Source organism: Cyclopterus lumpus, chromosome 17 (assembly GCF_009769545.1).
Source record: "Cyclopterus lumpus isolate fCycLum1 chromosome 17, fCycLum1.pri, whole genome shotgun sequence".
In the NCBI taxonomy this organism is placed as follows: domain Eukaryota; kingdom Metazoa; phylum Chordata; class Actinopteri; order Perciformes; family Cyclopteridae; genus Cyclopterus; species Cyclopterus lumpus.
The window spans coordinates 6,741,045-6,766,362 of record NC_046982.1 but is presented as its reverse complement, the minus strand read 5'-3'; the positions used below and the strand labels follow the sequence as shown (position 1 = coordinate 6,766,362).

At 44.0% G+C, this 25,318-nt stretch overlaps 2 protein-coding genes across 2 annotated transcripts; one reads left to right on the top strand and one right to left on the bottom strand.

Moving 5' to 3' along the window:
- Positions 1-3,316: 3,316 nt before the first annotated feature.
- On the bottom strand, positions 3,317-11,855 carry dsc2l (desmocollin 2 like). The gene is made up of 16 exons (XM_034555926.1): positions 11,571-11,855; positions 11,245-11,335; positions 10,921-11,132; positions 10,704-10,805; positions 10,233-10,385; positions 9,728-9,872; positions 9,482-9,636; positions 9,216-9,350; positions 8,885-9,070; positions 8,528-8,775; positions 8,186-8,328; positions 6,995-7,216; positions 5,598-5,819; positions 5,291-5,406; positions 4,806-5,123; positions 3,317-4,464 (listed from the first exon to the last, which is right to left on the bottom strand). The coding sequence occupies exons 1-16, from the start codon at positions 11,607-11,609 to the stop codon at positions 4,267-4,269; spliced, it is 2,685 nt and encodes an 894-aa protein (XP_034411817.1). The 5' UTR covers positions 11,610-11,855; the 3' UTR covers positions 3,317-4,266.
- Positions 11,856-14,162: 2,307 nt separating this feature from the next.
- Positions 14,163-22,628, top strand: LOC117746658 (desmoglein-2-like). The gene is made up of 14 exons (XM_034555925.1): positions 14,163-14,334; positions 15,723-15,809; positions 16,844-16,999; positions 17,085-17,226; positions 17,328-17,491; positions 17,607-17,741; positions 17,829-18,014; positions 18,143-18,420; positions 18,561-18,703; positions 18,791-19,012; positions 19,510-19,740; positions 20,060-20,187; positions 20,302-20,631; positions 20,730-22,628. Exons 1-14 carry the CDS (start codon positions 14,281-14,283, stop codon positions 21,981-21,983), a joined length of 3,510 nt encoding a protein of 1,169 aa, XP_034411816.1. The 5' UTR covers positions 14,163-14,280; the 3' UTR covers positions 21,984-22,628.
- Positions 22,629-25,318: the final 2,690 nt, after the last annotated feature.

The window sequence follows — 25,318 nt, the reverse complement described above, 5'->3', positions numbered from 1 at the left end:
ATGAACGGTAGCCGCGCTCTCGGATACTTTCTTTGCGTGTACCGTGTGTGTGCGCTGCTGCAGCCTGGCCTTCACTTCATGGCACTTCAATTCTTCCCTGTTCAATGGACACAAGCAGATATGTCGACCGTGCAACCAAGCAGTCTTTTGATGCCGTTCAGAGGTGTGATCGAGGAGATGAATGCACTCAATAGCGGTGAACCTCGGCCGTTCATTCCGTGCAGTGATGAGTCCGAGGTCCGTTACTGTGGTCGACAGTCGATGGTGAGAAGTTTGAAAATAAATGGCAAATGAATATTTAGACTGTATGCAGGTATCATGGATGAGTTAATGTAGCATTATATACACACATTCTTTGGGCTGTTGATCTCTTGAATCCTTTTGACTAATTAAGACCCAGATTTATCACTGAGGCTTTCCGCTGCCAAACAGATTCTTTTAATTAATACGTGAGCTGCACATTTCAATTGAGTGTGAAATATAGGGAGGGCAACCCAGAGCAGACGCACAATACCTCAGACAGACGATGTAACAAGTCATTTACGCTCCTGCACAGTTAATGTCAAGCACATCCCGCCAAATGCTACGTTAAGAGTCGGCGTTATGACCATAATAGGAGTTAGTCAAATCAGCCTCTTTAGTATACGCTCTATCTTTTGTAAGAGTTGGCGTGGTTACCAGAAATACCTTTTTGTAGCGACAACGTTATCGTGCGTTACTTCACTTCTAATGAGCACGGAGGTGCAATGAGGAGCTTCGTTAGACGAGTGACACCAAAAATCAGCGCCGGTGACGAACTGCACACGGTAACCGTAACGTCTGGCACACGCCGACTCATCGCTTCCCCTTTCACACGGGGCTGTCGTGGCTCAGCGGCCTCGTGGAGCGAGACCAGGTGTTCGGTTACACGCGAGGCGGACGGGACGAAGGTGTCTCGACAGGAATCCGTCACCTTGGAGCGGAGACATTACCCCCTAGAGCCGTCTGCGAAGGCCCAGCGTTCAACTCAGACAAGATGTAAGCGTGACACCTAGTGGCACTGGCGGTCGTCACGCCTTCTTGCATTCATGAATGCAAATGGAAATTATTATGAGCTTAGTGGCACGTGAGTCATTTGTTTCTGAACAATACATCCGTCGCTGTCGTGAGTGCATCGCAATAAATCCTTCATTTGAAGAAGGCAGGAACGTACGCACACTCGGCATCTTAATTAATCACAAACGCAACCTAAATTCCATATATACATGAGCTGGTGTGTGTGCCCCGTGAAGAAATTGACTCTGTAATATCTCGCACATGTCATTTAAAGCCATAAATCCCGAGGCCAGAGTCAGATGGGGTTGCCGGGCTCCAAGTTCTTGGCAGCTGAAGGCTCCACTCCATATTGAACTCAGATGGAGCCGAGTGTCCTCAGACTCTCTGGTGGAGGGTGAAAACACGCTATCTGGAGAGATTGTTTTCACAGTATGCCGAAAACTAATTACAAGCAGTAAATTAATTTCACGCTACTGCTTTGGAATTAATTGCATCTTTACAGAAGTGGCTGGAAGTGATGGCTCAAGCAGCTCTGATAAGGCTGGACACACACACAAAGTGGTCTATTGAATTACGTGTCTTATCAGTGCCATTGCTACACACGGGGAAGAAGTGATCTGAGGCTCTCGTTTGTTGTCTGCTTTAATTGCTGCGGGAAAAAAAGGTATTTTTTGTCATGCAGCTCCCACGGCGCACGCACACCATATGCCGGGACAGCTGAGCGTGTTGTTTTCGAGCAGTCGGGCTTTATGGAAACGTTTTCTTTTGTGCTTAACTGTGTGTTGTGAGGTAAAAGAAAGGCCCGGTGTGCATGCAAGCAGCGAGAGGTCGAGAGGTCATCATACGAGATCTGCTATGGCGGCACGTCAAACTCTTTCTGTCCATGTGGGACTTCCACGATAAACATTTCTCGCCCGCTCGAATGGTATTCGTCTTTCAATAAACTGTCAAATGAGGGGTTTTTTTGCTGTCCCAAGTGACTCCGAGGTCTCAATGGTGCGTCATCACCCGGGCCCCGGTTCGTTACTGACGAGCATGACGTCAGGATTCAGGGTTCTCTTCAGAAATGTGTGCCCGAAAGAAATTCCCTGGGATTTGAATCTGTGCAGCAGATATTATTGTTGGCCGATTTCTTACACACAAAAAGGTTTTATTTCTGCAGAGGGTGGTAATTAGAAATAAATAAAAGACTGTTTATTGGGGAAAATAAGGTTAATAGAACTGCCGTCTGTGCTTAGAGTTCCTTCTTCTATTTGGGTAAACTGCTTATTTCCATTATTTTTGAGTTAAGTGACTTTTCAAGATTCTCCTAATTGGCCCCGGTGGGATTTTTTTAGCAAAAAACCCTTGATGTCCCTATCTCGTTCACTACTTCCCATAACAGTGACAGTATTATTGTAATTTGTGCAGATAATATTGTTGTATTTTTAAACGAGATTCCAGTGTTTGATCTTAGCTAGAGACCACTTTCATCCCTAGATTTTAATTTCCCTATTTCTTTTTTTTCGCTCTCTGTTGTCATCTTTGATACTCATAAACCGCAATCACATGATAGATGGTCCTTTCTGGAATAATTACATTAACAGCGTCAGATTTGTAATTCATCACACTGATCCATAATCTGCATGTCATCGAAAAAAAACTAAAGTTAGTGAATTGTTTACGAGCACCGCTTTTTTTCTTCTTCTTCTTCTCTATACATTAATAATCTGTCATAAGATAAAATAAAATAATCCTTTATATTTTGTTATATTTTCCCAGGATTTACAGCAGCGTGGGGTTTAGTTTGGGTTTCAATACATTTGCTATACTGTATAATATTTTTCAGTCAACCGGTACGAGCACAGAAAAGAGCCCGATGATGCCGGCTTGGCCTGCAGAGGCCCGGAGGAACAGATCAGCCAGGAGGCGTGGATCTTGGCAGGAAAACCGTTCGTGCCCTTCGTATTGTGCAAGCTGGGAGGGCCACACCCAGTAAATCATTCACCGGAGAACACACAGAGAACAACTATTTCACTCTCACATTCTGTCCTAGCGCTCTGCCAAATTACACAGTACGTGGAAGGCTTTGGAAAACGTTTCCAATTGATGCAATTAGAATGCATGGGATCCGAAACTGCGAGTAAAAACCCTTTTCGGTGCTTGCAGTCGAGTTTCAGTTCACTTTAAAATACTTTGAAAGTGTCCAACGAGAACTTTATTTCATTCATTCTTATTCGAAAAATTCCATTTGATTTAAGTGAGACTCGCAACAACAAAAAACTACATCTGGCACAGTAGCACAAGTTCACCAAGAGAAACATTCTTTAATGACCAAATTACAACTCAATATATACACACATTAGACTTACAATACTCCCTTTTTAATTAGCAGGTTCAAGGACATTTATTTTTTTTCTGCTGCGCCTTTTCTCGTGTCTGGTCCGTGTGGTATTCAAACAGTCGCCGTTGTCAGTAACACCTCGTCACATTCACGCCCTTGTGATGACTTTCACAGGAGTACTGTCAGTGTGTTGCAACGGCCTCGATGACACACGGGGCTGAAACTACGCCCATCCAACGGTCAAGCGCTGCGGAGGAATGTGTTTGCGCAGATAGTGGCAGTGGGGATCGGAGAAAACCTGGTGAACGCAGTCAACACCGCTGTTGGAAACCCATAAATTAATTTCTTCGTCATTTTAAAAAGGACGTGTGTTCACGTGAAATATTTTGGAGGGAAAAAAAAGACAGTTTCATCGTCTTATTTCATTTCGGCATTTCTTTTTCTTTAAAAAATATATCAAAACTATAAAAATTTAGTAAGCAAATTTAAACTCAGGCGCACAAATGCACAATTGCATCTTTTACTATAAACACTGATGATTAACAATAACCAAGATACCCTAAAGTCGTCACTCATACAGTAGACAGAAAAACCCTGCAAGCCTTCACTGCAATTATCAGTCGACATGGAGAAGCAGGTGTAGATAATGGATGGACGACTCTAAAAGGCAAACGACACTTAACACACACGACACACAGTATGTACGACTGACTGCATCTGTTTTCAGTGCAAAATGACTTTTGCCACACAAATAAGCAGCAAAGACACACAAAAAAAACTACAAAAAGCGACAGCAGAGCGCCAACCGCGTGTTCTTTTTCTCATTCATGTTCAGGGCCCTCTCTCTGCATCTGGCACAGCGAGGAGTCGGCGCCGTTTTGGTATTATTTGTTTTGAGCTCCTGTCGTTCATGTCTTTCTGCAGACCTCGCCGAGGGTTTTGAACTTGGGCCCGAGCGCGTTCAGGAAGTCGAGGTGGTCGTCGTCGCCAATGTCGCTGCAGCATCCCACGGAGCCGGCCGCCGAGCCCACCCCCTCGTACCCGTAGGCGTGGGACACGTCGTCCGCGAAGCGCCCGTCCTCCTCGGTTCCGAAGTAGCCCAGCTTCTGCAAGACGGAGCGGCAGGGGGCGGAAGCGCGTTATTACTCGGCGTGGACCGAGATACTAAACCGTGTGATAACTGATAACCGCTCATGATATGACTCGCGGTCAGATATTATACAGAGAAGTTTGAGAAATAATAACGTTTTACGGGGGATAGTTGCCTAAGCCCTTACAGATAACAAAGAAGTTATCAAACCTCAGAGAATGAAAGGTGTACACATCGGGCCACTTTTAATTCAGACACTTGTTGTGCTTCCTTCCACTCTTAGGCCCCTCTTTTGTGTTATACTATAAATACATATGTTAATATGTTTGTTTTTTTGTACTGCAAAAAGAACATTACCTGGTGTAGGTAGCGGCCGTTTGTTTGCCAGTTGTGAAGAAGGGTCGTGTCCTGGTTGAGTTGCCTGTTGTCAGCGGTGCCCATGTAGTTTCCTCCGAACGACTGAGCGCCATATTGGTTGAACTGGCCAGAGTACAAGTGGTCCATATCGGATGTGGCAACGTCGTTATACATCCCGTTCTCGTGGATGCTTTTGGTTCCCATAGTGCCCGAGCCGTTGCTTGTCACCCATCCCGGGTTCGCAGCAGCAAAACCCTTAACGGAGCCTTTCACTACGGATTCAGCCCTTGTAGTGGGAACAGTGATGAGACTTGAATCCTGCGGAGCGAAGGAGAAGAAAAAAACTAAACAGGCAATCAGGTAACAATTAAATAAATGCAGAAAAAGAGAGGGGGGGAAAAAAGCGAAGATAACCAAGAAAAAGAAAAAGGTTTCTCTACAAGGCAGCGGGGCCCGAGGCAGCGCTTTCATTATTATGTTCTTACCACTTCTTCCCCCGGGGACTCGATGTTTGATTTGAGGAGGATTCCACCACTGTCTCCGACATCTACAAATTCATGATGCTCTTTCTTTGTTGAGCAGAACAATGCGAGCAGAAGGCCTGCAAAAACAAAGCGAGTACGTTAGAAATGCATGCGCGAGGAGTGAATTATATAACGTGTGGAAGGCAACACGAGAGTGAGCATCACGGCATTACACACCGTGTAATGGTACTACCACGTGGCAGTGCTCCGAGCCTGTTATACAATGCAGAACCTCGAACTTTCTATCACTCTTCTTTTGTTGACTTACCGAGCAATAGGAGGAGGAACAGCGGCAACAACATAGCCAGTAAAGCCATTGGCCCCAATGACTTAGAGTTGGGGTTGACGAGGCAGGCTCCGTTCCTGCAGCTGCAGATCCTCACTGTCGCCGTCTGTGTTTTACCGAAGCCCTGCAGATCTTTCACGTCCAGGTCGACCATGTGTTTTCCAGTAGGAAGCTCTTTCATCTGCTGCAACGTAGCTGCTGTACCTGGGGAGGAAACGGGTGTAAAAAACAAATGATGAAGATTCTCCAGGTTTCTCAAAGACATGGCGACGCAACGCTGTGCAGCAACACTTTAATAGTTAGAAAAATGTTCACTATGATGTTTAAATACTTCACCCAAGGATGTCATTTTGTATATATATATATATATAAATATAAAAAACAAATGTGGTTGCCATCACCCACTAAAACAACAGCAGAAAAAAGATGAACCCAGTCAGTATGCAAAGTTTTCATGCATTGCCCATGCAGCAAATTCTTTGTCTCAAGAATCAACACGGATGCTGTTTATGTCCCAACCGCATTAGGTGAATATGACACGGGATGAATATGACTGTCTAATGTAGGATTATCATAGATGTACAGTTTTGTACTCACAAAAACACTCACGATATAACATATGTCACCTAATGAGAAACGGCAGGACAAAAGACCTTTGCGGCTCTTTGTCAGCAGTACCTTGTTTGTCCACCAGAGAGCACAGGATTATACAAAATGTTCCACTCAGGGCATATTATGGATGCAATTATTTATTTATTTTAAATAATCTCAGGGATTTTCATCAAGTGTTTAATAGTAAAAAAAAAATAATAATATCGGCCAATATATTGAGATCCGATTTTGAACCCCTTTTTTGTATCGTTCCAGTGTTGGAAAGTAACTAGTTACATACAGAGTACTTGGGTATTTTCATTTTCTGCATATTTTTGGACGGTTCTACTTTTTAACAGCTAATTAGCTATAGTTAATTAGCTATAGTATAACATGAAATGCGCTCTAAGAGTATGATATCAAGTAAAATACCTGCATCAATGATAATGATCCTATAATATAAAATATATAACTAACGGGTCATTCTGTTATTATACTTTTTGAAACTTTAAGTCTATTTGGTGATGATACTTTCACTTAATTAATACTTTGAATACAGGTTTTAAGCCTCAAAAATACATTATCAGTCAAGCTGTAAACGATCAACTTCGAGGCGGACTCTGGCTCTGTCTCTTAGACAGTAAATATTTCAATGAATAACTTGTATTTAGTAGTTTGCACATTTCTTACAGAGCTTTGACCGGACGTTTGGGTAGTGCATTGCTGTTGTCGAGCATGTTTACTTTGTCTAAAAGGCACTCTCGAACAAATGAAATACAACCACCTACCATTTAAACTGGTCACCGACCATCTGCCGTCAGGATCACTTGGCAAACTGAAGCTGAAGGGGGAAGCGAAGGGAGTCTGGTCGTTGTCCTCGGCCACGACCACAACCGAGCCGAGCTCTCCTTCCTTCTCGCACACCACCAACTCGCTGGTGGGGATCATCGGCAGGTTGTCGTTGACATCCTCCACTACGATGATGACTGTCCCTGTTCCCGTCTTGGAGCCTAAAATACATGAGATTGACATGAGTATTTGTCCACTGTCGCATTCTGACATCACTTTTCAAATTCAGACAAGCAGCCCAATTTTCTCCGTCGCATCAGACAAACGTGAGTCACCGACTTGTCACAACAAGTCGTGTCTTCAGTTGCCGTTCTCTGCCCGTGAACAAAGACATCCAGAGTTTGTTCAGACAGATACCGGCGAGGGTGGAGTCGGCGTTTATTAACAACAATGCCAAGGGGGGCGTGGCGGTGACATGCGTGTCGATTCGACGTGCAGACTACACTTTCCCAAAGCTCAGTTGCTAGTTTGGGATATTTGCAAAAAACTACAACGGAGACGAGAGTGAGTTTATGAATCGTGTCATTAAAGAGGCATATTTCTTGATCAGTCAAATGGTGCTACGCTTCAGCAGAAGCACGGAAGTACAGGAGACACGTAATCATCTGTCCCAAAAACCATGGAATGGGTTCACATTTGAGCACTTCCGGTCCCGGCCCCCCCCCCCCCCCGTCCCCCCCCCCCCCCGTCCCTCGTGTTTTCTCTCTCTCTTGAACATGGAATGTGCAATTAAATGTAAGCGATAAGGTCTGTGGTTAACACAAGCTCAAGACAGGCAACGGCTGGTTTTCTTTAAAATATTAAATATGTCAATGAATTTTGAAGCTAGTTGCTAAATGAGCCTGTGGGACCGGTCCGCCTTCATAGCCTCGTTGTGTGCGGTTCGTTTGTAGCGTGTAATGTACAGGTTTCAAAAAACATTCAAGTGGTGCTCCTTTGTGAGGAAATTGTGTATGCGTCATAAACTTGTGTTTGCCCTGGAGCTTATTTTCTGCAACAATCCCCAAAATAACTTATTTTTTTCTAAATCCCCAGCCATCCCCTGTATCAGCATGTTTTTTTTTGCCATCATAATAAACAGCGTGGTTCTGTATGGAGGGCCACATGTGCAGCATTTACAAGGAACTTACTAGCATCAACAGCCCTCATGGTGATGTTGTAAAGTCCATCGTGGACGAGCGGGGACTCTCTGTCGATCGTGTTTGCCACCCTCAGCTCCCCGTTGTTTTTGTCCACATTGATCCAGGAGCCTGGGTCTAAGATCTTGTAATACCTGAGAGAGGGTGGAAAACCATACTTGTGTATCAGGAACACATTCTCCAGTTCAGCAGTGAAAGTCTGCCCTCCAGTGTTAAAGAGAAGTATAAAAAGAATTTAACAAAATTAACTGGATGTCTTAAGCATTAGCTGCAATTGTTTCTGCTATCAGCCGCACCGCACCATCGCTCCAGGACATAAAGTAGGACGCTTACTTGATGCCGCTGCTGCTCTTGGTCTCGGGATCCAGAGCGATGTAACTCCCGATCAGCGTGCCGTTCGGTGTGTTCTCTTTGACGCCGAAGCGCACGGTGGGGGCGGAGAATGCTGGACCCTCGTCTACATTTTGGACAGCGATCGCCACGGGGACGGTCAGCCAGTTGGCCGAGGTGCCGGTCAGGTCGGCTGCGTTCTGTGCCGTGATCTCAAGATTGACGTTCGGGTTCTGCTCGTAATCTAAGGGCTGGAAGAAACAGGGAGGGGGTGTATTGTGAATACAAATCTACCCTGACTGCTGCGTTAGCAACTAGCAACTAGTTTATGACAATATGACAATATGAAATCTCACTCACCTTCGCGACATACAGGAGCCCCTCGTTGGTTTTCGGGTCAGTTTCGATTCGGAAAAGTCCATTTTCATTTCCTTTCGTGATGACAAATTTGGAAATCCAGTTGGGCGTGGGTTTTAAATCCTTATCGTCAACTGGAATTCGAAGGATGAGTTCTCCATTTTCGTTTTCTTTGACATTGGCTGCATACTAAAAGGACACAAAAAAGGGTGTGAAGTAAATCAAGTTAAACAAAACACTGATAACAAATACTTGATTGTCAAAAAACATCATTGTTTTGTTTTTTTTTATTGTATTTTTTTATTTATTTTGTAAGTAACCGTTTATCACTTACAGATTGTTTGCTGAAAGTCGGTGCGTTGTCGTTGATATCGCCCACAGTAATGGTTGCGGTGCCCGTGTTGAACAGACCGTTTACGGCGCCCTCCATATCTCTGATTTCTACGATCACCATGTGCTTGTCTTTTACCTAAAAGAAACGGTGTGACGAGGTGAAAAAAAAAAGGCTTAAGGTGAGGCAAGACACTAAGATAAAGAAATATGTGATCTCATTTTCAACAATTCCGAGTGACTCGATCAAACAGTGCCGCTGGCGCTCACCTCTCTGTCCAGGGTGTTGGTTACCGTGGTGATGACACCTGTTGCCGGGTTTATGGCAAACAGGTCCATTCCTGTCTTGAGAGAATACCTCAGCTTGACGTGGAGGGATCCAGGTTGGTCTCGATCTGTGGCGTTCACCTTCCCCACCACTGTGCCTGTGGCATAAAACAAGAACAACCGGTTTGTTATCGCCTTATGAGGACCTGGTACCGCGGGATTACTGCCGTTTTACCTCATGCGCCTCACCTGCAGCGCTCTGCTCGAGCACAATATATTGCAGCGGGTCTTTGAATGTCGGAGCGTTGTCGTTCATATCATCCACCTCTATCGTGATGGGCAGAGGAATGTCCGTCTCCAGCCCGGTCCTTATGTCGAAAACTCTGACTGTTAACTGTGACGAGAAAAGACCATTAAAAAAAAACACAACATAACACAAAGAAAATGTAATTTCAATGACATAATAATATTATTAATACATTATTATTAATAATACTAATGCATTTAATTCATATAGCGCTTTATATTAGCCATTTGAAGGGCCTTTTAGCCGATGTGCAGCAGTGTCAGGGGATCGAATCAACATAATAAACGCGTTTGGCTCGACAACTAGAGCGGAAACTGCCATTCGGTTCATTGTTCAAATAATTTTTCTGGCTAATAAAAAAAGCCCAACATTGCTGTACCCAACTTCTCCAGACATTTTTATAGACCACTATGTATCATCAGGTTAACTGAGAAGTTTCACACTCACTGTGAACTTTGGGTACTTTTCGCGATCAACTTTTTTGTGCACAAACAACATCCCGGTTTTGTTCAGGCTGAACACCTCCAATGGAGGCTCATCGACGCCAGGTCCACTGGCGGTGTAGAACACCCTATGCACGGCCTGTGAGTCCGATACGATCTACGACAGAAAACAACACATTCAAAAGGTATTCAAGCCGACGCCATTAAACACAGATTTCAATAGACAATCTGGTGGCGCAGGTATGTAGAAGAAGAAGAAAAAAGTCATTATTCATTGCATAAAGTCAGTTGGAAAGTAATGTATTAAAATAGATGTATATTGGTGTGTGAATCCCATAATCTGGGTGGAGAAATAAATGTGTTGCAAATGCTGCGATAAACATTGAATGTAAAAAAAAAATTACATTACACATAAAGTAAAATACTATAATACTAAAATAGCTTATATGTTCAGGATCAAGATCAGCTAAGTTACCATTTCAATTCTTTTTGGATAAGGTCCCTCCAAGTTCTCCAATATGTTGAAGGGTGGGGGACTCCAACGTCTCTTGGAGCGTCTCAGATAGAGTTCCTGCACCTGGGACATACGAACAGGTCAGAGGGTGTTAAAGACAACAACAACAACAACAACAACAACAACAAACAAAACAAACATGTATAAACTTGCTATAAAAGCCGTGTAATAACCTCACCTTCTTTCTTTTGTACGCTACGCTGTGAACAAGGTGGACGACCATCTCACTTTCCGGTCCGCTGTCGTCCCGAGCCCACACAGAAAATGTCCGCCCTTCCGCCGCCACCGACACGGGCGTTGCGGTTTCTATCACCCCGTTGCTCGATACCATGAAACTCGGGTCGCTCGAAGACAGGCGCGTGGGTCCGGTGTCGCAGTGGGCGACTTTAACTGAGAACCGAGAGATATGGGGGGGGCGGTGGTTATCAGGCGGCTACAAGTCAAAGGAACAGTGCGCGAGACAATGCGGTTCGGTAGAGCCCGCTGAGTGAAGTGAGCCCACCTGTAGTGACATGGGATCCAGGTGGAAGTGTGTTCGGCACAACGACGTAGAGGGAGCTCGGGATCGAACACGACTCCACACGGGACAGGAGCTGAAGCGGAAAGGTGGAGTTAAAAAAAAAACAAGAAAAAGAAAAAAGAGACTTATCGGAAACAAAGATTGAGTCAAATGGATAAGAAGTAGCACAAATAAAATGAAACGGTACAAACAACACGCCTCGTTCAGTCACATTCGTGTCGGTGGAGTTAAATACCTCCAGCAGCCTGAGAGGATGTCACCTAAAGCGAAAAAAGGAAATACATTTTTTAAAAAAATGTTAAACTTACCAGCACCGAGCAGATGTGGAGAATTAAAACGTTCGCCATTGTGTGAAGAACTTTTCTTTTTGACGGACTCGGTCCGCGGAAAGCTGAACTCCGACGACGGCGAAACTCGGTCGACGGGGTTTTGGTTCGTCGCTTCTGAGGAGGACACTCGTCCGGTGCCGCACTTGTTTCTCCGAACGGGGCGGGGTGGAGGAAGGTGGAGGGCCGGGCAGACTTTACTCTGAGCCCGCGGTATGTGTCGCTGCTGGCAGTGAGTCAACAGGCAGACACACCTTGGACGAACCACACCCAGGGACTCGCGGAGCCTCCCTGTCAAGCGCCGCAGGCGAAAGCGGAACACGTCAACTCCCTAAAAACTTTTGCTTTTTAAAAATGCGTTATATATATATATATATATACACATCTTTAACTTCAACCAGCAGGGGGAAACATTGCTTTAATGTGTCCTTTTTGTGGTGTATTTCGATAATATTTCAGCATGTCGAAACAAAGCTGCGTTGTGCCATTATGAGATAGTAATGTCCGTCTTGCAGGAATATTACGTTGATTTAAATTAATGCGGGTGCTTTTAGCTGTTTGAGCTACAGAGAAAAAGTATTTTCGAAAACTTGTTTTGCTTTATCTTTGGTTGTTTGTGTATCTGCTTGTTTTTTCGGGTCTGTGAAAGCTCTCCCAGGATTGCCCAGAAATTGACCCCTGCAGACTCATTCAGCTCTCCCTCTCTCTCTCTCTCTCTCTCTCTCTCTCTGAAGCATTCTGGTAGGAGAAACAGAATTGGGCTCTTCACTTAACGCCACAGGAATGTGTGCCGAACGAAAGCCTGGTGTGTACGTGCGTGTCTGTGTGCGTGCGTGTGTGCGTGCGTGCAAGCGGGGGAGGCTCTCTGCTCGCACAGCAAAAGCAATATCTGTATAAACTGCTGATAAAAGGGAGAGTGGTCCGAGCCAGCAGCACAACAAGGCCCCCTTGTCTGTTACATGGTGTCCCACATGGACCCTCTGTAGTTGGGTAGGCTGTGTCACCAAGCGCACGGAGGAAGTCAGGCGGAGCTGCAACAGGAAAGGTGAGAAAAATGTCAGGAAGGCCGCGCCGCCGTGTCCATGGGCGTGGACGGAATGAGAAGGCTTGGTTTTGCTGGGGGTCTTCCGGGCAAATGCAAAACACACTCGGCGAAATACCACCCGGTCCCGGTGTCACTCCCGAGTTCAAATGAAAGGGAAGTGCGGCCGCTCAATAAGGTCCAAATGGATAAGCTGGTTCTTTTTTTCCTGCTGAAGGCCAGAAACACATCACAGATTGATGTGTCAGAGTGTGTGTGTGTGTGTGAACACCTACTGATATAAATGGAGTATAAAACAATACGATTCGACCGTGAAGTTGAATTCAAAAGAGTTTCCACAAAAAACGTCAATTTCGGGCGGTGTGTATGAATGAAACGGTCAACTTATCGAAAGCGTATAGACAATCTGGATGACCTAATTTATTATATTGTAATTAAGTTGTGACGCCACACTGTTTTGATATGGACTAATAGATCACATCTCGTGGCGATAAGATAAGATGCTTTTGGAATGTATGTTTCTCAGGACGGTTTGGTCCCTCAAACCGGACCCACGGGACAGCTCACCCCGCTGCACTTTCAGCCACACAAACGACCTCAATAACGTTGAGACCTCGATTGAGAAAGCATCTTGTTTATCCGAGGTATCGCGTCCATCGCCCTTTTCACCTTTGTGCTGTCAGGCACTGAGGGAGTGAGCCGTGAGGAATAAGTGATGCCTCATGACTGCAATCACTCTCACTGTGAGTGACAAATATGCAGTGGGGCTGCAGGATCCCAGTGAAATGTGAGCTTTACTGCATGTCAGACTAATGTGTCACTAATAATGTACAGTCACTTGTGGCCTTATCATGCAAGATAAAGCTGATTCTGGATATTCCTCTCCCCCACACACACCTTTGACCACGGGGAGGCAAAGTTTCTGGTATCCTGGTAACGCAAACTATTTATTTGTGTTCTCTCTCTCTCTCTCTCTCTCTCTCTCTCTCTCTCTCTCTCTCTCTCTCTCTCTCTCTCTATCTGTTTCTTTGTTAAACAAACTCACCAAGCCTCACTTACATGCAGCCACTCTCTCCCACATAGTTGCAGTGTGCAGCTGAATGTGTGTGAGTGCTGCACTCTTTGGGAATTTCACAGGCGCAGGTGAAGTTTTGCAGATGACTGTGAAGGTTGGCCCTAAAAGCACTCCAATACTTTAAAAAAAAACAACACTAACTAAATAAATAAATATAATATCATAAATATAAAAAGCAAATAGAAATGTCACTGTTTTATTCTGAACTGATGATTCATAATAAATGTTCATATGTTGTGGCCCATTCCGGAATGCGGTCCTCTCCGTCCAGGCTACTTCTTCTTCTTTCTTTTAGTTTTTTCTTCAAGCCAAAACAATAGGCTGCACAGAAACCTTGCAGCTCTGCACACAGAGGACGTCACCTCCTCCCTACTCCGCCTGTTATCAGCAGCGGCTTGGAGGGAGGGAGGAACCGCCTGTAGCTGTACAAGTTCTTCCTCCCCTCCCAAATAGGTCAAAGTCTGCCCGAAACCAGCGCCGCACTGCAGACGGAGTCGAGTTGGTCGCGAACTCGCTTCAAGAGGATTAACAACCTTTTTTTATATACATATATCATTTCTTTTTTCTTCAAGCTGATGGCTCCGCTGTTGAAATGCAGCCCTTTTATTCTGCTGGTGACCTTCCTAGCTGTAAGTAAGCGGTCCCAACATGCCACGATACGGGTCATATCGTGGCTGTGCTACCGGGTCTGATCACAGGTGCGGTTTTGTGTGGGTTTCGTGTGCGCGTAAGAAAAGAAGGAAGGAAGGAAAACAACAAACTAAAAGGAACGATAAATCGCGCAGTCTCCATGTTTACGCGGAGCCTCTGCGTTGCCACGAAACGGCTCTTTCTTTATTTCCCGTTCCCAGAAAAGCAGCTCTCCATCTTTTATCTCCTTTAGTACTGGGCGTGGGCATCCGAGCCACCGTCTATTGTGTTGTGTTAAGTTATGGAGACTTTTGGAAAGTACAACAGAGGGGGAGTTTGACAGTCTTCACATGTATTTAAAACATGTTTAATGGGACAGTTTGTTGACAATAAAACAATCTATTTGCTGTGTGCACACATTTACTAAGTGATGTATATATATATGTATACTACTAATGTATATATAGATACCAAGTTCGTATATATATATATATATATATATATATATATATATATATATACTAATACTGTATATAGATACTATATATATATATATGTGTGTGTATGTGTTTTAAATAAATGTGAAGATATATATATCTATATATAGATATCTATATATCTATAGATACAGATATCTTTATATATATATATATATATATATATATATATATATATATATATATATATATATATAGACATAGATATAGGAGTCAGAAGCATGAATAGTGTTGATCACGTTTTTTCCTCCCTGGTTGTTTACCGGGGATCCGAGCCACCGTCTATTAATAATAATAATAATAATAATGCATTCTATTTGTAAGGCACTCTTCATTCAAGAATCTCAGAGTGCCACAGAGCTAGTACATAGTTAAAATCAACTATAATAAAAAAGGAATAGTTGACAAGTCATAAAATCAACTCAAAAATGCCTTCCTGAATAAAAAGGTTTTTAGGCCAGTCTTAAAAGAGTCCAGGGTCTGTGTTGCCCTCAGGTGGTCAGGGAGACTGTTCCATAAGCGGGGCGCTGCTGAGCAAAAGGCCGGTCGCCCATGGTGCGGAGCTTAGTGTTGGGGACCCGGAGGAGCGAGCTGTTTGTAGATCTATTATGTTGTGTTAAGTTATGAAGACTTTTGGAAAGTACAACAGAGGGTGACACGCTTCATATTTATTTATAACATGTTTAATGGGACAGTTTGGCGACAATAAAACAATCTATTTGCTGTGTGTACACATTTACTAAGTGCTTGTATATATACTAATACTGTATATATAGATACCAAGTTCTTTATATATATATATATATATATATATATATATATATATATATATGAGTCAGAAGCATGAATAGTGATGATCACGTTGTTCTTCCCTGGTTGTTTACCTGCAGCTGGTTCCTGTGGGGGCAGAGTGGATCGTTGCTCCGAGACAGCTGTACGAGAACAATGATTACACCGGCTTGGAGAGTATTGCTAAGGTGTGTACTTGTTTTGTTTTTTTCTAAAGAATGCTATTCAATACTGAATATCCTCACGCTTCATTTACACGTTTCCTGCAGCCATGTTGATATTTATTGTCGGCACATCAATATAGAATTGCTTACAATGATGGTGTTCTGGTGTTACAAACTGGAACCCACAAGCACGACTCTGAGAAAGGGGGTAACAAAGAAGATCGTCTTTACTTCATACAGGCAGGGTCAAAACAGGCAGATCATAATTCATGACAGATGGGTTGTCACATTCATTGGTGACCGCACCTCACTGGATTTATCACTGCGTATGAACCAGCTCCCCAGGCACTGACACACTTCCCTGTAAAGTGTGTCAGATCAGGGTTGCCTCTTTTGTCTGAAGTTTAGACACTTATTTTTCCCATTACAGTTGGTATATAATCATACAATCATCGTATAATTTAATGATGTAGGTTTTGTGGTTGTTCTCATCATATAAAAAAGAAAGGGTCGGATGCCAGATTATAAAAGTAGCAGTAGTACAGTATACCAATACTCCATTACAAGTTAAAGTCCTGCATCCAGCAGTAGGAGCACAGTAGTATCAACGTTAGTAGTATATAAAGATTGTCTCCTGTCAGTGTAATGTATAATATAATTTATTTTAATTTTATATTAAGTTGAATCCATGACAATGGATCATATTTGATAAACTAATCATATTTGTTGTGTATGTAAAATCTTAACTTAAGTAATCTGTAACCATAGCTCCTGCATACATGGAGTTATGTGAAATGCAGGTATGAAATAGTGTAACATCGTCATTATCAAGTACTTGAGTAAATGTATTGAGTTACTTTCCACCACTGCATTTCAAGGTACATGCTGACATTCACATGAACTGAACGCCTCATAGAATCGTCTTTAAAAGATAAATAATGATGTTATATTAGAAATGAACAGTAAATAAGCTCTCTTTACACTTTTCCTTGTTATTGGAAGATGTTAGATTTCAAGATCAAGCGGATTAATGTTGTGCTTGTGTATTTGTTTCTCAGATTCGCTCTGATAAGGTCAACTACACAAGGATATTTTATTCCCTATCGGGGCCTGGTGTTGACCAGCCCCCTGAAGGTATATTTGGTATCGACCGTAACACTGGCTTTGTGAGAATCTTTTCCATTCTGGACCGAGAGGCGTTCTCAGTCTATAACGTAAGAGCACTTAAACATTCCACATACAGTCCTCTAGTTGTGCAGAGAGCAGATGGTTCAGTAGTTCTGATATCTCCTTTTGTAGTTAAAAGGCATCGCAAAGTTCGCCGATGGGAGCAGAGCTGAAAAGGATATCGACCTCGACATCATTGTTTTGGATGTGAACGACTGCCCTCCCGTCATTAAAGTACAGCAAGTCGGATCCGTCAGTGAATCAAGTGCAGCAGGTATTTCAAGACGTCTACAACACAATTGTGAAGGCTAAGTATGTCTTTGGCCTGTGCTCCATGAACTGATATATTATTCACTACCTTTTGGTGATTCCTAGGTACTGTTGTGATGAGAGTTATCGCGACGGATGATGATGAAAAGAACACACTAAACTCCAAGATGCACTACAGCATTGTGGAGCAGAGTAACACAGCTGGGATGTTCTTCATCAACTCTCAGACCGGGGAGGTCCAAGTTCGGCAGAACACTCTCGATAGGGAGGTGAGGCACGGAATATTAGGACGCAATCATTCTCATATGAGTCAACAGATGTTGCTGGAAACTTAGAAACTAGAATGCATTAATCAGTGCATTGTATATCTTATCTCTTCTTCAGAGACAAGATACATATAGGTTGCAGATAAAAACCTCGGACTTGAATGGACAAGCTGGAGGAAACACAGGAACTGGAGAAATTGTGGTCAAAATTCTGGACATAAACGACAATGTTCCAACCATGGAGAAAGAATTGGTAGGTGTGACACAATCGCCACAAACAACTATTCCTTTTTTTTTATATTAATGCCCCTCTAAAGCAACTGTGTGTTTTTGTTCGCAGTATGAAGGGAGTGTGAAGGAGAACACTATCAACACGGAGGTGATGAGGATCAAAGCAATGGACATGGATGTGATTCACACTGACAACTGGCTCGCTGTGTTTGAAATTGTCTCGGGGAATGAGGCTGGCTATTTCAACATCACTACTGATTCGGTGACCAATGAAGGAATTATCACCATTCACAAGGTAAGAGGGTGTGGTTACAGCTCGAACGGACGGAAATTGTGAACACGTGCGACTCAACGAGCACGGTAAACGTTGCTACCACAGCTAATGTGAACTGCATGTCCTGCGTATCATCCTCGACTCTGCAGGCCTTGGACTATGAGGAGCAACGGTTGGTCAACTTGCAAGTGGCTGTTGCCAACAAAGCAGCGTACAATTTTGGCAGCGGGACTATAACTGCGCTCCCGCCCCAAAAGGCCTACCGAGTCAACATCAACGTGATCAATGAGAAGGAAGGCCCCCGATTCCAACCAAGTGTCAAAGTGGTGACTATCTCCGAGGACCACACGACCGTCGCCATCAATAAAGTAATCGCCAACTACGCCGCCATTGACAGCGACACGCTAAAGACAGCCACCGACGTAAGGTACGGCCACATAGTGATAGACGTCATTAATACGCAGTTGTGTAGATGGCTCTGTGTGCGGCTTTGAATTGATGTATCATTCACGAATAGCTTGTTTAGTTGCTTTTTGTCCTCACATGTATGTATTTTCATATTTATAGGTATGCTAAAATCAAAGATGATGACAACTGGTTGATTATTGATGAAAAAACAGGCGATATCAAGCTGAATAAACTACCCGACAGAGAGTCCAAGTTCTTGATCAATGGAACATATTATGCCAAAATTATAAGCATCAACAACGGTGAGTTCTTTCAAAAGTGAACACTCTTCTCCAGGTGACTGAGATGGTGCAGGTTAAACATGAATCTCTCCTTCGATCGGCTTTCAGATGTTCCCGCAAAAACTGCCACAGGGACCATCGCCATCCAGGTGGAGGACTTTAACGACCACTGTCCTAAACTGACCGCGACATCTCAGACCAAGTGCCTCGAGGACGATGTGATCTACGCCACGGCCGTAGACGAAGACGAGTTCCCCAATTCCGCACCGTTCGAGTTCACTGTGATTCAGGGGAGCACAAAGGAGAAATGGACAGTGGAGCATTTTAATGGTAAGATTACTTGGCCATTTTTTTTCTGCAAAATCAGCGTTAAATGGAAATTTGGCCTAAGTACTCTTCAAAGATTACATTAAAGAGCATTTTAAGAAACGTTATGTTGCTACAAATTCATTATACTTTAAGCTCCAAAATCACCTAGCGTGGTTTGCGCACAGAATAATTGCAAAAAGAATTGGAAAACACTTAATTTTTTTGACTGTGTTACACATATAGTAGGTGCATTAGTTTCAGGGCACTGCTATTGGGAATCTTGTATCACTGGCATAGATGACTGAGGCACTAAAATAAAATGGACGCAATTTGAATAGCCTCATCTCTGCTTTTCCTGTCATGGCAAGTAAATATTTGTTGGGAAAAAGGTCATTCTTGGTTTTATCATTTCTGTTTAAAGTCAGCGAGCTTTGCCATACGTAATAAGACACACACAAAAAAAAAAAAAACGTCTTCGCAAAATTGTGCACCAAATGTGTCTCTCTTTCTTTCTTTAGAGACCACAGCCATTCTGCGAGACCAAGGCAACTTGTGGCCCGGCTCGTACAAAGTGGCGGTGGAGGTCAGAGATCAGCAGGGAAAGTCGTGCGCTGATGTTCAGATAGTGGAGGTAAATGTGTGTAATTGCGACGCCGGCACTAAAAGCTGTGGGTCGCGCATAACAAAGACGGCAGGTTTTGGAGCTTCGGGTGTCCTGCTTCTGCTCCTGGGACTGCTGCTGCTACTGTGTGAGTAGAATATACCTATTTGATTCCTCCCCCAGGTTAATTATTTCATAAGAATCATCAACTTTCACAAAATTCATGTGTTGCAGCATGCTGAGAGAAATTAAAAGAAAACACTGATTGCCTGCCCTTTTATAGTACTGAGAGCACTGAATCTAGTGTTCAAAGCCTATATGGATAAACGCACCATTATTGTGGCTACCGCTACTAGAGAAACAGATCATGACTTGTGCATGAATTACACAAGTATTTGTCATGTTTACCCCACATTACCCCAGTTGTAATTTATCTGTTGAGATTGTGTGAAACTTGTATTTTTCAGTGCTGCCCCTTCTGCTGCTGTTCTGCCTGTGTGGAGGTGCAGCAGCCATTGGAGATTTCAAGGCCATTCCATTTGATACAAAACAACAGCTCATCTCATATCACACCGAGGGACAGGGAGAAGACAGGGTACTTTGATTAGTCTACGACACTTAGATACATTCATTTTTAATGAATACATACAATTTAAAATAAATGTTGCCTAAAATGCTTCTCTGACGGGATCTCACATTTTTCTCACAGGAAGTTCCTCTTCTACATGCGATAGGGGATATTGATCTTGGCACAATACATGCCAGGAACAACAACACCTATGAGGGAAAAGGATTCCTAGGGGGAATGATTGAATTAGGAGGCGCCGCAGGTGGAAGCGGTGCCCGACACACTTCCACCTTGACAGCCGAGAACATGGACCAGTACAACCAGTATCGCCATTCCAGTGGGCAGGTTGGGATGGACCACATGGATGCTGGGATGATGACAGGACAAAGACAACAGTTCTCCCAAAACAGGGCTGGCATCTTCGATGGGATGGCTCTTTCTAATCAGTTCCTGGGGGAGTATTATTCAAGTGTGAGTACATAAAACACTGAAGTGTAAACAAAATCTTTGATTTTGAATGGTTGTTGTTTTTTATAACAAACATATATTCTGGTTCTATTTATTTGCAGAAATCCAACCATGCTGCACACCAATCCCAGCAGAAGGACGGTTTTCTCATCTATGACTATGAAGGCCAGGAGTCCCTCGCAGGTTCTGTAGGTTGCTGCAGTCTTCTTGACAATGATAATGACCTTGCCTTCCTTGATGACCTTGGGCCTAAATTCAAAACCCTGGCTCAGATTTGTCAGGGGTCAACCTTGGTGACAGAGTCTGTGGATGCGCAGGTTTCATTCTCTCCACCCAGACCGGTGTCTCCTGTCTGGCCCTCCGCTTCCACCCACACACATGTCAGTACTCACACGGAGACAATCAGGGACAGGGACCGCATGAACATCAACACCCTCAACACCTCTAATGTAGCGTCTGGATCCTCCACTATCGTGCAGGAGGAGCGAATCACTGAGAGAGCCCAGGGTTCAACCACTTCTCCCACGGTACACGTGCAAGACAACATTGTGATTCCCAGTCCGACGATGCTCATACAGCAGCCCACTATGTACTATGCTGCCACTCCCATGTATGTAGTCGAGTCCAATCCCCAAATGGTGCTTGTGGCAGGGGGGAACCAGCAGGCAGTAGGTCAAGTCGGCCAAGTTGGGCTAAGTCAGGGGCTGGTACAGGTTGGTGGTCTGCAAGGAACTCAGGGCCTGGTGCAGATTGGTGGCCTACAAGGTACTCAAGGCCTGGTGCAGATGGGTGGCCTGCAAGGAACTCAGGGCCTGGTGCAGGTTGGTGGCATGCAAGGAACTCAGGGCCTGGTGCAGGTTGGTGGCATGCAAGGAACTCAGGGCCTGGTGCAGGTTGGTGGCATGCAAGGAACTCAGGGCCTGGTGCAGGTTGGTGGCATGCAAGGAACTCAGGGCCTGGTGCAGGTTGGTGGCATGCAGGGAACTCAGGGTGTGGTCCTTGTAGATAGGCAAGTAGGAATGGGTGGAGTGACGGGGCAGGTAGCACAAGGCCTTTCACAAGGAACCCTCTCCAGGTCCAGGCAAGTGTTTGTGGTGGAGAATGGGTCCTCGGGTGAGGCGCAAGGTGTGAGCTTAGCACAGGGCATTGATCAGACAGGACGTGGGTCTGCAGAGCAGGGTCCGGCGATCAGAGGTCAAGGTTTTCAGGTTCAAAGTAGGAGTTTTTCACTGGCTTCCCATGGTTCTACAGGGCCAAATGAGGATGTTGCCCTGACAGCCACACCCAAATTGCAGGGAAGCCAGAGGGTTGTTGTGCAACGTAAAAAGGTCTCAGTCACTGAGAGAAATATTTAATCTAGTACAAGAGCGTAAAGCAGCCTTTTTGTTAAGCAAATCCACTATTGTCACACTTGTTTTGAGATATACTGAAATATATTTCAGTATACAAAAATATATTTCATAAAATGTAATACTGTATATAAATACATGTGTGTTCATACATGTCGTGCAGATTGTGATAAAATATGATAACATTGGGAAAAGGATAGTTTAGTCTGTTGGACCAAAAGTGAAATTCTGCGTGTCCTCATCTAGTAACAACACTACTACTTAAAGTAGTTAACTCGTGGTATCGACTATGTGACTACCGTGGCCATAGAAAGCATTGCATTTCTATACTAATGCTGTTTAGTAAAATTATTCTGACATTTGTTGATGGACGTGCATGCGTTTCTTGTATGCTAAAACGAACATTAATTGAAAGTAATTGTCAAGAATAAGATTGGGACAAAGCAACTGATTGTCAGAGGCCTTACATGACTTCTCTTGTTACACCGCAGCCAACTGAAAACCTTGGCAAGTGGGATTTCCATCTTTCTCTTGTCCCAAGAAAGACCAGTTCTGCACCAAATGACAGCCCTAAAAGCACTGTATTTATTTCAAGTTCAAAACTCGAGTGGCTTAAGGGTGGGAACCGCTAAAGTACACACAAACTAGAGCCGGAGTAAACAAAAACCACAAACCTCTGACCTTATCTCCCAACCAACGGGAAACTGGAAAAGAGAAGACTACAAACAAAAAAAGGTTACCCGCCCCTACATCTCCAGTTGTACGTGTCAGATAGATAATGATCCACTTGTGTACTCCTAAAGTCCCACAAGGTTATGATAATTGGTGGGAAAAATAAAAGCCAGGATCACAGCACCTGGCAAATAGTCACGTCATTGGTCTGGATTAAAATCTTACTTTTGCTCTCCCAGATTAGCACAACACAAAGCATGGCGCTCATAGAATCTGAATCTTTAGCCACTTGACAAAAATGATGTTAAAATGACTATAATTATACCGTAAGTCGTTAGTCTCTAATGGCTCCAGCAGAGGTAGCCACAATAATGGTGCGTTTATCCATATAGGCTTTGAACACTAGTTTCAGTGCTCTCAGTACTATATTTTCATTCTAAAGATGGCTTTGGTTGTGTGTTATGTCTTTCTAGCTTTAGCCATGCCATAAGCCATTCTGCGTTTAGACTGTTGAACTTAGTGATACTGTAACTATTCAGGAGATGTTATATGGGTGGCTACTGCCTGGAACATAATGCTGTTTGTCCTGTAGAACTGATGAAAGCACCCTCTGCAGAACAACCAAAGCCAAAGTGTTTGAATGATCCAGTGTACCAAGAATGGAGATGACCGTTTTTATATATAGATATCATGGTCACCACAGACTGTACACCAAAGAAGAGAATATGAAAAATAGTTATGTTTTATACATTATAGCTGACGACCCTATTTTTAGGGGGGGGGTGGGGGGGGGGGGGTGTAAAGGTAACATAAATTGGGCATAGTAATCAAGGCTGAGCTTGCCAAGCACTGGAAATATTTAGTAAAATGACTGCTATTGCTGTACTTGCTATTGATGTGTTTGTATTTCCATCTGTAGTTCCTAATGTGCTGTATGAATATTGCATTGTGTATATTGCTTTAGAACAGGGCGGGGCTAAAGCAGTATTGGATATGATAATGCAGATGTTTAATTCTTCCGAGTTTCGCACCTTCTGTTGTAATAAAATCAAATGGGGAAAAAGCTTTTGTATTGACCCTTTTTGTCCGGTTTCAAGTGTCTTAGTTTAAAAAACATTTCTACTGATGCAATGTTTCGGTCAACTGGCCTTCAACAGAAAGGGCGTCCTTCGAAAAAACTGTGTATTTGTTTTGCAATGCAAATTAGGCGTAAAACAAATATGTAATTACACTGTAGTGTACTCTTTTCTGAAAGAGTTTGATACATTTATATGTTTTTTAATATGTTTTGATATACAAGATTTGAAATGTCACCAATTCACTGTCAAATGCTCTTCTACAACAACTGCAGCACAATCTGTAAAGGCCGCGTTGAGTAATCTTGTAATTCGACGGTGTGTAAAATCATTGGAGTGGAATTGAAAATGAGTTTTGGTGCTAACTCTCAAATGGCTGTGGAGTTAGACAGGTGAAAAAATAGTCTTGAAGTATAAACAAACCTGCAGCGTATTTCTTCATCAGCTTTTCTTCAGGCAGGTTCAGACATGCTTTATGTAAACAGCAGAGAATGTAGAGTATCAGGTTTCCCTCATTAATCCCAGGTGAAGTTTGAAATTGGCTGAAGAGTGATTTTAAATGAGATGTGATTCTCATGCTGTCAACATGTGAGGTGTGTGTGTGCTGGATGTAGAACAAAAACAACGTAATAACTTTGGTACGTGTCCTGCGAATGCATTTTCTTTATAAAACATATACTGTAAAAAGAGCTAGTTTGTAATCGTACTGTCACTCTGTGAATCTGTGTGGGTAAATAAATCCATCCATCCATCCATTATCACCCGCTTATCCGGGGTCGGGTCGCGGTGGCAGCAGGTTCAGCAGGCCGACCCAGGCCTCCCTCTCACCTGCAACACTTTCCAGCTCATTCTGGGGGATCCCGAGGCGTTCCAAGGCCAGCCGGGAGATATAATCCCTCCAGCGTGTCCTCGGTCTTCCCCGGGCCTCCTACCAGTTGGACGTGCCCGGAAAACCTCTAATGGGAGGCGTCCAGGAGGCATCCTGACTAGATGCCCGAACCACCTCAGCTGACTCCTTTCGACACGAAGGAGCAGCGACTCGACTCCAAGCTCCCCCCTGATGTCCGAGCTCCTTACCCTATCTCTAAGGCTGAGCCCGGCCACCCTACGGAGGAAGCTCATTTCGGCCGCTTGTATCCGAGATCTCGTTCTTTCGGTCACGACCCAGAGTTCGTGACCATAGGTGAGGGTTGGAACGTAGACCGACCAGTAAATGGAGAGCTTTGCCTTCCGGCTCAGCTCCCTCTTCACCAAGACGGACCGGTACAGCGCCTGTTTTACTGTTGCAGCCGCACCGATCCGCCTGTCGATCTCCCGCTCCACCTTACCCTCACTCGTGAACAAGACCCTGAGATACTTGAACTCCTTCGCTTGGGGTAGGCAGTTTGCCCCCACCTGGAGGGAGCAATCCGCCGGTTTCCGGCAGAGCACCATGGCCTCAGATTTGGAGGTGCTAACTCTCATCCCTGCCGCTTCGCACTCGGCTGCAAAACGCCCCAGTGAATGCTGGAGGTCACGGTCCGAGGAGGCAAACAGGACCACATCATCCGCAAACAGCAGAGAGGCGATCCCGAGACTCCCGAACCGGATCCT

Excerpts from the sequence above, each read along its gene's own strand:
- LOC117746658 (XM_034555925.1), top strand. The coding sequence starts at position 14,281 with ATGGCTCCGCTGTTGAAATGCAGCCCTTTTATTCTGCTGGTGACCTTC. Across the intron at positions 17,000-17,084 it reads AGGCGTTCTCAGTCTATAAC|TTAAAAGGCATCGCAAAGTT; the intron begins GTAAGAGCACTT and ends CTCCTTTTGTAG. Across the intron at positions 17,742-17,828 it reads CAACCATGGAGAAAGAATTG|TATGAAGGGAGTGTGAAGGA; the intron begins GTAGGTGTGACA and ends TTTTGTTCGCAG.
- dsc2l (XM_034555926.1), bottom strand. The coding sequence starts at position 11,609 with ATGGCGAACGTTTTAATTCTCCACATCTGCTCGGTGCTG. Across the intron at positions 10,806-10,920 it reads TAGCGTACAAAAGAAAGAAG|GTGCAGGAACTCTATCTGAG; the intron begins GTGAGGTTATTA and ends CGTATGTCCCAG. Across the intron at positions 7,217-8,185 it reads CATGAGGGCTGTTGATGCTA|GCTCCAAGACGGGAACAGGG; the intron begins GTAAGTTCCTTG and ends CATGTATTTTAG.